Source organism: Salmo salar, chromosome ssa03, assembly GCF_905237065.1.
Source record: "Salmo salar chromosome ssa03, Ssal_v3.1, whole genome shotgun sequence".
Taxonomy (NCBI): Eukaryota; Metazoa; Chordata; class Actinopteri; order Salmoniformes; family Salmonidae; genus Salmo; species Salmo salar.
The window spans coordinates 56,093,672-56,106,432 of NC_059444.1; the positions used below are offsets into that span (position 1 = coordinate 56,093,672).

The 12,761-nt window shown below is 41.0% G+C and overlaps 2 protein-coding genes across 2 annotated transcripts; both read left to right on the forward strand.

Annotated features, from left to right (window-relative positions):
- The first annotated feature begins 1,336 nt into the window (after nt 1-1,336).
- Nucleotides 1,337-2,521, forward strand: LOC106593342 (interferon alpha-3-like). The gene is made up of 5 exons (XM_045714979.1): nt 1,337-1,486; nt 1,645-1,716; nt 1,876-2,028; nt 2,167-2,265; nt 2,375-2,521. The coding sequence occupies exons 1-5, from the start codon at nt 1,337-1,339 to the stop codon at nt 2,456-2,458; spliced, it is 558 nt and encodes a 185-aa protein (XP_045570935.1). The 3' UTR covers nt 2,459-2,521.
- A 6,830-nt stretch (nt 2,522-9,351) lies between these two features.
- LOC123741675 (interferon a3-like) lies at nt 9,352-10,848 on the forward strand. The gene is made up of 5 exons (XM_045714978.1): nt 9,352-9,597; nt 9,755-9,826; nt 10,252-10,404; nt 10,546-10,644; nt 10,762-10,848. Exons 1-5 carry the CDS (start codon nt 9,448-9,450, stop codon nt 10,846-10,848), a joined length of 561 nt encoding a protein of 186 aa, XP_045570934.1. The 5' UTR covers nt 9,352-9,447.
- The last annotated feature ends 1,913 nt before the right edge of the window (nt 10,849-12,761 follow it).

A 12,761-nucleotide genomic window follows, 5' to 3' on the forward strand; every position in this document is an offset into this window, starting at 1 on the left:
TGGTGTGATGCAACCTTGAAATACTACGACTTTTTCGTTTAAATGTTTTCCTAAATGAGATGTTATTCCTACTAACAATTACATATCAACATCATCTTCAATGAAAAACAATAAACTCCTTTACAATACTCTGAATTCCAGCCATACTTCCCCGCCCTTTAAGACATCATCATAGCACTGTAAAACATTGTTGATTCGCATAGTTATTAATTCTATCAAGTAGACATTTACTAGATACCATGCAGCATAATTATAACTCCACATTCTGAATGTTAGTTCAATGGAGTATAGCAATGCTAACCATGCTGTTACTCTTCAGTCTCTATAGTGGAAAGACAACAGATGAAGAGGTCCCATCAACTCACATATCTGGATAGAAGTCCAATAAAAGTCCAATAAAAACACACCAATATGGAATACTTTGACAAATGATCTATGTCATAGACCTATATTTTACTCACAAGTGCCTGTAGGCCCAGATTCAAAAGCACCCGAAATATAGGCTCCAATTTAAGCACTTATGTCAAGGTAAGCAGTATTGTCAAGGTCTATACTGCCTGTGCGCTGCATAGGCTACGAGTTTGTTATTCTGAAAACCGGGAGCATAAAGGAGCGGGTCTACCAAAATAAATCAGGCCACTTAAACCCGTTTCTAAAACGAAATACAGTATTGTTGAGTGTGTAATTCATTCAACCCATACAACGTTGAAATGTATCTTTAAATAGGAAGTTGAGGTCCAGAAATGGTTTCAACGTAGTTGGATACCATAGTTTCCGGGTGTAAATGTAAAAGGTGTTGCGATTGCGAAGACGAGATTTAAACCCTATTGTTTCCGAAGTGAAAGGACAACGAAATGTTTGCAAAAAATGCATATTCATTTAGGCTGTCGTCTGACTAAAATGGATTCACAAGTAAATGTTTTTCATCTCAAACATGTTCCTGGTTGGTAATCCAATATTTCAGATTAAAATAAGAAATTAGTTAAGGTTTTAACAAGTCTTCGAGAGATGCACCTGTCCTTTCCGTGCGTTGTCTCCAGGCCGAAAGATATACTGTCAGGTATGAAAGCGCCTGTCTACCGGGACTTCCACCTTTCACTTTCGGAACACCGTTCAACATCTTTGTATAAAATATCGACACAGATTGGAGCATGACAGAACTCTGGATTTCGAGAAGTGGATCGATCAGGAAGAACACTTTATCTCTTTATCCTTTGAGGACAACGTCTTCTTTTTCGAAATTCTACAAAGTATAGGCTGTCTTTCTGAAGTGTGCCTAATTTTGCACCTCGGTTGATAGTGAACAGACAGAGAACTACAGTAGACCGACGATAAAATGGGTTCAATCAGCTTTTGGATGTGCTTGGTCATGACGATTTGCACCTGGAATAAAACCATCGGATGCACGTGGATGAGGACACTGCCTCGGTCTCCGAGCATGTTCCAAGTGCTCAGCAACAACACCATAACGATGCTTCAGAAAATGGTAGGATACTGTAATGTTTATTTACTTGTTCCTGGTCATTGAGCAGTTGTCATCTGTTCAACATTTAATGTGCTGCTGTGTTTCATTTGATTCAGTTACTCCTATATGTATACAATAATAACATTGCAATCATTTGTTTCTATTTTTTGGCATCTCAGGGTCATGTGGTCTCTCGGAAATCTCAGATCACTTTCCCTAACGAGCAATACAGACAAGTCGATAATTTCACGGTAAGACATATGCATAGCCTACACTATTTAAAAAAAAAGGTTTTGGTTCAACGTTTTTTCTAAGAGTGTAGGCCATATAATTCGTTTTTAACGAATACGCAATTTGCTATACTTTTCTGATATTCATAAGGCATGTACTAATACAAATCACTCTTCTAGGATAACGGCCGGATTGTCTTCATTTCGCAAACTCTGAACGCTATAGAGAAATTGTACAGCAGTGGTAAATATGATTCCACCGCCTGGGACCAGAAAGGAGTTGAGGAGTTTATGATTGGTCTGCATCGCCAGACCTCGGAGCTGGACCAATGCGTAAGTCTATGTGATTTGTGATTTTCTCTGAACATTAATGCAAAAAGGCAAACATTATCCTATAATTTTAGATTGCCATATAATGTGATTTAAACGAATCATAATATAACATGATTACTTTATATTTTGTTCCCACAGGTAAAGACTATAAAACCTGGACCATCAACATCTGTCAAAAGAGTGAACAAAGATATGAGCCTTCACTTCAAATTCCTGAAGAATTTCTTGAAACGCGAGGTAGGTCAATTTGTCTTACCAAGAGAGTACATTCACCAAATAGGGATATATTCATATGTGTTGACACATGTGTCTATTCTAAAATATAACGTGTGTTTCGTTCATGCAGGAATGCAGCGCAAGCGGCTGGGAAGACATAAGGAACGTGGTGCTGTCACACATGTTAAGACTAGTCACGATACCAATTGACTAACCAATGAGCCTCATGTGTGTGTAGAGATGATTTATTTATACGTCTATTTTTTCAACTATTTATTTACACGGTTATTTTTTATGTATGTTTTATTTATTTATTTATTATGTGTATTCACAACTCTGCGAAGTAAAACACATTTTATACTGAATAATGAATTATGTGCTAGGTATTTTTAGGCTGTAGAAAATGTAACAATGTTTTCATGCATTGATTTTTGTATTTATGACGGCCATTGCGTACTGTATTTATTATTGCAACATGATTTTGTTATTGTCAGGATTAAATACATTTTAATTAAATCAATGTGACCTCTAACAGCTGAAATCTATTTTAATCTAACATATTTACATATAGGCCTAATAAAAATGTCCTTAAATAGTCCTGATAATGCCACACAGTGTTGTTGTGTCTTAACTTGAAGACTCACTGATGATATCACACAACCTGTGTAAAACGGCTGGGAAACCTTTAAAATGCGTCCGCAGTGGAGGCAAGAGAAGAAGACCTTTCAGCACCATGGCAAACAAACAGACCGGATCTGACAGGATTACAGCAATCCTGAATGAATCGTGAATAATGATTAGTGAGAAAGTTAAAGACGCACAAATATCATATCCCCCAAGACATGCTAACCTCTCAGCATTACAGTAACTGCCGAGGTTTGCATTTTTTGGAGATGTGGTATGATATTTCAAATCAAATCAAACTTTATTTGTCACATGCACCGAATACAACAAGCGTAGACCTTACCGTGAATTGCTTACTTACAAGTCCTTTAACCAACAGTGCAGATCAAGAAGAGTTAAGAAGATATTTACCAAATAAACAAAAGTCAAAAATAATTAAAAGCAACACAATAAAATAACAATAAGGGGGTACCGGTACCAGGGGTACAGGTTAGTTGAAGTAATGTGTACATGTAGGTAGGGCTGAAGTGACTATGCATAGATATTAAACAGCGAGTAGCAGCAGTGTACAAAACAAATGAAGGAGGGGGTTTCAATGTAAATAGCACGGAGGCCATTTGATTAATTGTTCAGCAGTCTTATGGCTTGGGGGTAGAAGCTGAGCCTTTTGGTCCTAGACTTGGCGCTCTGGTTCCACTTGCCCTCCTGTAGCAGAGAAAACAGTCGATGACTTGAGTGACTGGAGTCTCGGACAATTTTATGGGCTTTCCTCTGATACTGCCTATTATCATATAGGTCTCGGACGACAGGAATCTTTGCCCCAGGGATGTACTGGGCCGTACCAACTACTCTCTGTAGCGCCTTATGGTTAGATAACGAGCAGTTGCCATACCAGGCGGTGATGCAACCGGTCAGAATGCTCTCGATGGTGCAGCTGTAGACATTTTTGAGGTTCTGTGAACCCATGCCAAATCTTTTCAGTCTCCTGAGGGGGAAAAGGTTTTGTCGTACCCTTCTCAGGACTGTCTTTGTGTGTTTGGACCATGATAGTTTGCTGGTGATGTGGACACCAAGGAATTTGAAACTGTCGACCCGCTCAACTGCAACCCCGTAGATGTTAATGGGAGCCTGTTGGGCCCACCTTTTCCTGTAGTCCATGATCAGCCCTTTGTCTTGCTCACATTGAGGGAGAGGTTATTGTCTTGGCACCACACTGCCAGTTCTCCGACCTCCTCCCTATAGGCTGTCTCATCGTTGTCGGTGATCAGGCCAACCACTTTGTGTCATCAGTAAACTTAATAATGGTGTTGGAGTCGTGTTTGGCCATGCAGTTTTTGGGTGAACAGGGAGTACAGCAGGGGACTAAGTACACACCCCTGAGGGGCCCCAGTGTTGAGGATCAGCGTGACAGACGTTTTGTTGCCTACCCTTACCACCTGGGGGAGGCCCATCAGGAAGTCCAGGATCCAGTTGCGGAGGGAGGTGTTTAGGTCCAGGGTCCTTAGCTTAGTGATGAGCTTCGTGGGCACTATGGTGTTGAACGCTGAGCTGTAGTCAGTGAATAGCATTCTCACATAGGTGTCCTTTTTTGTAGGTGGGAAAGTGCAGTGTGGAGTGCGTTTGAGATTGTGTCATCTGTGGATCTGTTGGGGCGATATGCGTATTGGAGTGGGTCTAGAGTATCTGGGAGGATGCTGTTGATGTGAGACATGACCAGCCGTTCAAAGCACTTCATGGCTCCCGACGTGAGTGCTACGGGGCGGTAATCATTTAGGCAGGTTACCTTCGCTTCCTTGGGCACAGGGACTATGGTGATCTGCTTGAAACATGTAGCTATTACACACTCGGTCAGGGAGAGGTTGAAAATGTCATTGAAGACACTTACCAGTTGTTCCGCGCATGCTTTGAGTACCTGTCCTGGTAATCCGTCTGGCCCCGCGGCTTTGTGAATGTTGACCTGTTTAAAGGTCTTGCTCACATCGACTACCGAGAGCATTATCACACAGTCATCCAGAACAGCTGGTGCTCTAGTACATGCTTCGGTGTTGCTTGCCTCGAAGCGAGCATAAAAGGCATTTAGTTCGTCACTGGGCATCTCGGGTCTGGTTTCCCTTTGTTGTCCGTAATAGTTTTCAAGCCCTGCCACATCCGACGAGCGTCAGAGCCGGTGTAGTAGGATTCAATCTTAATCCTGTATTGACGCTTTGCTTTTATGATGGTTCGTCTGAGGGCATAGCGGGACTTACAGTGGGGGAAAAAAGTATTTGATCCCCTGCTGATTTTGTACGTTTGCCCACTTACAAAGAAATGATCAGTCTTTAATTTTAATGGTAGGGTTATTTGAACAGTGAGAGACAGAATAACAACATAAAAATCCAGAAAAACGCATGTCAAAAATGTTATAAAATGATTTGCATTTTAATGAGGGAAATTTATTTAGGCACAAAAGTTAATTAATTTGTCATGTTGTCTTGCAATATTACTTAACAGCCATGTTGCAACCCCGAATGGATGTTTTAGAATGAGTTATTTTTTAATAGGTTTACAACTTTTCACTTTGTCATTCAGGCCTGTAATGTGGAGTGAATGCAATGGTGTTGATCCATGCAGAGTTTTCTATCAGCTCAGCCAATACACACTGTTGCTATTTTAAAATCATCTTTAGCCTCAGAGTGACATTCCTGAGTTTCCATTCACTCACCCCAGCTCATTTAGGAAGGATGGCGATATATTTGCAGTGTCTGGTTGCTATTATACACCATCCAGAGATTAATTACCATACTTGACCATACTCAAAATATTAAGGCGTTAGGGATTATTTATTAACCTCACCTGATCTATGCCTGTCTAAAGAAAAATCAGTTAGTGCGCACGGGAGGCCTTGAGAGTTGAAATAGACGGCATCCTGAGACATTTTCAGAAGAAATAAAAAATGCCAAGAAAACACGTGTCATGGTAGCATATTGTAGTTACATTTTGCATAAAAGTTTATTAAAACATGTTTTATAAGTAATTTTGTTAAATATATTAATTATGACACTCCTATGTGTTTATGTTATTCATCCATGTTGCAGCAAATTACCACGCACTCTTAGGAAAAAAGGTTCTAGATAGAACCAAAAAGGGTTTTATTGATTGTTTCATATATGGCACCCCTGAAGGTTCAATATAGAACCCTTTTCTAAGAGTGTGTATAATATTTGAATAAACACACACACACACACAGCTTATATTTGATATAATATATTTGACATAAATATTTTTATATATTTTATATAAAAATGTGTGATGTGAATCAACCGATGAATGAAGACGAATTTCTCCATGAAATGTTAGCATAATTCCATTGCAACATAATCTCCAATGAAAAACAATAAACGCCTTTAGAATACACTTTTAGACAGTAAATCATATGACTGTGGCATCATATTACTGTAAAATGTTGTTTGTTCGTATAGTTATTAATAATACAAAGTACATACTTGTCACAGGGGTCGTGAAATGGAGACCAAGACGCAGCGTGGATAGTGCTCATTTTCAATCTTTTAATGATGACACTTGACAAAGGTGCAGACCCCGACTGCACACCAAACCAAAACCCCACAAAAACAACCCTAAACAAAAAGGGAGGGAAGGGAGGCTGGCCACCGTCCGTGACGGCTCCTGTGCTACACCCAAACCCTCCGCCAATCCTCCAGCTATGGAGGTGGCTCCTCCTCTGGGCGTAGCCCCCGTTCTGACCGCAGATCCCTCTGCTTCTGGAACCCTGACCTGTGGATCATTACCAGAGGTTCTGCACTGCCGACCACCGCTGAAGGCTCTGGCTCCGGGCTGAGAAGCGTCGCCGGAGGCTCCGGGCTGAGAAGCGTCGCCGGAGGTTCCGGGCTGAGAAGCGTCACTGGAGGCTCTGGGCTGAGGAGCGTCGCCGGAGGCTCCGGACTGGGGACCTTCGCTGCAGGCTCCGTGCCATGGATCATCACTACTGGTTCTGTGCCATGGATCATCACTGGAGGCTTTGTGCCATAGATCATCACTGGAGGCTCCGGGCCATGGATCATCACTGGAGGCTCCGAGCCATGGATCATCCCTACAGGCTCCGGGCCATGGATCATCACTGGAGGCTTCGTGCCATGGATCATCCCTACAGGCTCCGGGTCATGGATCATCACTGGAGGCTTCGGACCATTGATCATCACTGGAGGCTTCCTACGGGGAGCTGGAACCGGTCTCACCAGACTGGGGAGACGCACTGAGGACCGCGTGCTCAAAGCAGGCACCGGCCGTACTGGGCTATGGAGGCGTACTGGAGGAAGAGTGCGAGGAGCAGGCACAGGACATACTGGGCTATGGTGGCGCACTAGCGGGAGAGTGTGCGGAGCAGGCACAGGACGTACTGGGCTATGGTGGCGCACTGGCGGGAGAGTGTGCGGAGCAGGCACAGGACGTACTGGGCCTTGGAGGCGCACTGGAGGTCTGGCGCTTAGGGCTGGCACAACACGCCCTGGCTCGATCTTAACCATAGCCCAGCAAGGGCGGTGAGCTGGAATAGGCTGCACTGGGTTGAGCTGGCGAACTGGGGTTACCGTGCGTAGAGCTGGCGCAGGATAACCTTGGCCGAGGAGACGCACCGGAGACCAGATACGTTGAACCGGTGCACTTCTCCCTGGCTGCCGGCCAACTCTAGCACGGCAACGGTGAGGAGCTTGCACTGAGCGCACTGGGCTGTGAGTGCGCATGGGCGACACCGTGCGCACCACCGCATAACACGATGCTTCTACCGTCACTCGCTCCCCACGGTAAGCACGGGGAGTTGGCTCAGGTCTTAACCTCACCTTTGCCAATCTATCCATGTGCCCCCCGAAAAAAATGTTTTTGCTGCTGCCTCTCGGCCTCTTCTTGCCTACCGAGCTGTTCCTCCCAGTATCGTCGTTCTGCCTTCGCTGCCTCTATCTCCCACTGCGGACAGCGATACTCCCCAGGGCTTGTCCAGGGTCCTGCCCCATCTAAGATCTCCTCCCAGGTCCACTCCTCAGAACCATACTGCTGGGTCCTGCTCTTCCTCCCCGAGAATGCACGCTGCTTGGTCCGTTGGTGGTGGGTAGTTCTGTCACAGGGGTCGGGAAATGGAGACCAAGACGCAGCGTGGATAGTGCTCATTTTCAATCTTTTAATGATGACACTTGACAAAATAACAAAAACGACCAACACAGTCCCGTCAGGTACAAAGACTAAAACGGAAAACAACTACCCACAACCCCATAGGAAAAACAGGCTGCCTAAGTATGGCTTCCAATCAGAGACAACGAAAGACACCTGCCTCTGATTGGAAACCATATCCCCGGCCGAACATGAAAACCAACACATAGAAAATGATAACTAGAACAAACCCACATAGAAAAAGAAAACCCAAAATACCTAAAAAAATTTAAAAAAAACCCTGCCACGCCCTGACCACTCTACTATGGCAAATGACCTCTTTCACTGGTCAGGATGTGACAATACTGGATATTATGCAACATAATTATTATAATCATTTGAATATTAGTTCAATGGAGTATACCAATCGCTCTTCAAACCAAGCCTCTACTCTTCAGTCTCTGGAGAGAAAAGGTAATAGTTTCAGAGGTCCCATCAACTTACATAACTGGATAAATAAATAAAATATGCATTTACAAGTCCATTAAAGACAAGAATATTGAATACTTTGACAGATGATCTACGTGAAAGACCTATCATATGCACAAATGCCTATAGGCCCAGATTCAAAAGCCCCCGCAATATAGGCTCCAATTGAAGCAGTATTCCCACGGTCTATACTGCCTGTGCACTTCATAGGATACCAGTGTCTTTTTCTGAAATCCGGGAGCATATAGAAGGGTGTCTACCAAAATATTTCAGACCACCCAAACCTGTTTCTAAAACGTTATAAAGTCATGTTGAGTGTGTAATTCATTCAACCCATACAAGGTTGATCTGTATCTTTACATAAGCAGTTGGGGTCCACAAACCACAATTACCCTTTAAGCAGGTGGTTACAACGTAGTTGACACCATAGTTACTATGTGCAAATGAAAAGGTGTTGCGTTTTCAAACATGAAATACTGTGGTTTTCGAAGTGAAAGGCCAAACAAAAATGTTCTATATGGTGATATTTATTTAGGCCATAGTCCGATGGATTCACATGTTTATTTTTTTATCAACAATATCCTGGTTAAAAGGCCAATATTTCATGATAAAACAGCAAATAACTCAAGATGTAACAATTCTTCGAGCGATACACCTGTCCTTTCCGTGCATTTTCTCCAGACGTAAAACAACACTCAGGTATGAAAGTGTAAGGGAACTTCCACCTTTCACTTTTGGAATACCTTGCAGACTCTTTGTATAAAGGATCGACACAGGTTGGAGCATGGCAGAACTTGTGTATTCTAGAAATTGATCAGTTAGGAAGAACACGTTAGCTCTTTATCCGTTGCGGAAGTCTTACTTTTGTCGGAATTATACGAAGTAAGCTATCTTTCGGTAGGGCATTAACGTTGATTGCGGACAGAACGAGAACTACAGTTTATCTACGCTAAAATGGGTTCAATAAGCTTTTGGATGTGCTTGGTCATGACGATTTGCACCTGGAATAAAACCATCGGATGCACGTGGATGAGGACACTGCCTCGGTCTCCGAGCATGTTCCAAGTGTTCAGCAACAACATCATAACGATGCTTCAGAAAATGGTAGGATATAGGGTAATGTTTATTCACTTCCTGGTCATTGAGCAGTTGTCATCTTTTCAACATTTCATGAGCTGCAATGTTTTATTTAAATTACCTGACTCCTTTTGGTACAGTAATAATAATCCAAGATTTTGTTAATATTTATTTGGCAATTCAGGGTCATGAAGTCTCTCGAGATCCTCAGATCACTTTCCCTGACAAACAATACAGACAAGTCAATCATTTCAAGGTAAGAAATATGCATAAAAAGGGTTTTGTTCTATCCATAACCTTTCTTTCTGAGATTGGAATAAACACTGAATTCGGAAAGTATTCAGACCCTTTCACCTTTTCCACATTTTGTTACGTTACAGACCATTTCTAAAATGGCAAAAACAGTCTTTTGCTTTTAATAAGTTAGCCAAAAAGTCGAATAACATGTTTTGGCTTGGTCATTATGGGTTATTGTGTGTAGATTGATGAGAGAAATCATATTTATTCAATTTCAAAATGAGGCTGTAACGTAACAAAATGTGCAGATATTGAAGAATTCTGAACACTTCCCGAATGCAGCGTATATAATTAGGTTATAACGAATATGCAATTTGCTCAAATTTTCTGATATTTGCCATCAATTCACAAGGCATATACTAATACAGTTCACTCTTCTTCTAGGCTGAGGAACAGATGGCCTTCATTTCGCATACTCTGAACGCTATAAAGAAATTGTACAGCAGTGGTAAATATGAGTCCACCGCCTGGGACCAGAAAGGAGTTGACAAGTTTATGAATGACGTCTATCGCCAGACCTCGGAGCTGGACCAATGCGTATGTCATTTGTGATTTTCGCCTCTTAAACATTAAGGCAAAAAGGAAAATATTATACTATCCTACTAGATTATAATATAAGTGGTTACATGTTAATCAAATCATAATATTAAATGAATTATTTGTATTTTGTTCTAACAGGTAAAGTCTATGAAAACTAGACTATCAAAATCTGTCAAAAGAGTGAACAAAAAGATGAGCCTTCACTTCAAGTTCCTGAAGAATTACTTGAAACGCGAGGTAGGTTGATCCATTTATCTTACAAAGAGAGTACATTCACCAAATCTGGATGTATTTATATGATGATACAGCATGTGTCTATTCTCAAATCTTAACAAGTCTATTTCATTTATGCAGGAATACAGCGCAAGCGGCTGGGAAGACATAAGGACAGTGGTGCTGGCACACCTACAAAGACTAGACACAACATTAAGTAGCCAATGAGCGTTATGTGTGTGTTGTGTAGATATTATTTATTTATATATCTATTTATCTATTCATATATCTAACTATTTATTTACATGTTTACTTATTTGTTTTTTTATGCATTTATTTATTGTGTAGTAATGTATTCACAACTCTGTGGAGTAAATAATTCTTTATACTGAATAATTCTGTGATTGACTTAAGTTATACATAGCCTACTGTATCAATGTTTCCGTGCATTTTGTTTTGTATTTATGAAGGCCATTGCATACTATATTTATTATTGCAACATGATAGGAAATGTTTGTTATTGTAATAATGAAGTATATTTTCATTAAATAAATGTGTCCTCTACAGCTGTAATCTTTTTTAATCAAATAAATGTTAATTTATGGCATATACACATTTAGCAGATGTTTTAACGGGTGTAGCGATATGCTTGTAGTTCTAGCTCTACCACTGCAGTAATATCTGACAATACACAACAATACACACAAATCTAAAAGTAAAATAATGGACATAAGAAACATAGAAATATGTCGTAGTCCAGAGTGTACATAAATACAGTACCAGTCAAAAGTTTGGACACATCTCAGAGTTTTTCTTTATTTTTACTATTTTCCACATTGTAGAATAATAGTGAAGACATCAACACTATGAAATAACACATATGGAATCAGGGAGTAACCAAAAAAGTGTTAAAGAAATCAAAATATATGTTATATTTGAGATTCTTCAAAGTATCCACCCAGCTTTGACGTCAGCTTTGCACACTCTTGGCATTCTCTGAACCAGCTTCAGGAGGTAGTCACCTGGAATGCATTTCAATTAACAGGTGTGCCTTGTTAAATGTTAATTTGTAGAATTTCTTTCCTTCTTAATGCGTTTTAGCCAATCAGTTGTGTTGTGACAAGGTAGGGGTGGTATACTGAAGATAGCACTATTTGCTAAAATACCAAGTCCATATTTCTGGCAGGAACAGCTCAAAAAAGCAAAGAGAAATGACAGTCCATCATTACTTTAAGACATGAATGTCAGTCAATGCGGGAATTTTCTAGAACTTTGAATGTTTCTTCAAGTGCAGTTGCGAAAACCATCAAGCGCTGTGATGAAACTGGCTCTCATGAGGACAGACACAGGAAAGGAAGACACAGAGTTACATCTGCTGCAGAGGAGAAGTTCATTAGAGTTACCAGCTTCAGAAATTGCAGCCCAAATAAATGCTTCACAGAGTTGGAGTAACAGACACATCTCAACATCAAGTGTTCAGGGGAGACTGCCTGCCTTATGGTTGAATTGCTGCAAAGGAAACACTACTTGTGTGTGTGTGTGTGTGTCTGTGTGTGTGTGTGTGTGTGTGTGTGTGTGTGTGTGTGTGTGTGTGTGTGTGTGTGTGTGTGTGTGTGTGTGTGTGTGTGTGTGTGTGTGATGGGATGTATTTACATTATGGACAGTATGTGGTTAGAATGATTATTTTTATAAACTTGCAAACATTTCTGAAAACCATGCTTTGTCATTATGGGGTATTGTTTCAAGATTGAAGAAGATTCTTAAAAAAAAACAATTTTAGAATAAAGCTGTAACGTAGTATATGGTATGGCACAGTTCAATACAATAGAGCACAGTAGAGTACAATAAAGTATAGGATAGTACAGTACAGTAGATATTAATTCAGTACAGTACAGTATAGTTCAATTCAGTAGAGTACAGTACAGTTTAGTAAATTAGTGTAAGGTAGGCTACACTCTACTGTGCTGTACTCTACTGTACGTTACTTTACTTTACTGTACTGTACACTGTACTGTAATGAACTATACTCTACTGTACTCTTCTGTATTGTACTGATCTGTACACTCCACTGTAAAGTACTCTACTGTACACTCCACTGTAATGAATTGTACTCTGCTGTTCTCTACTGTACTGTGCTGTCC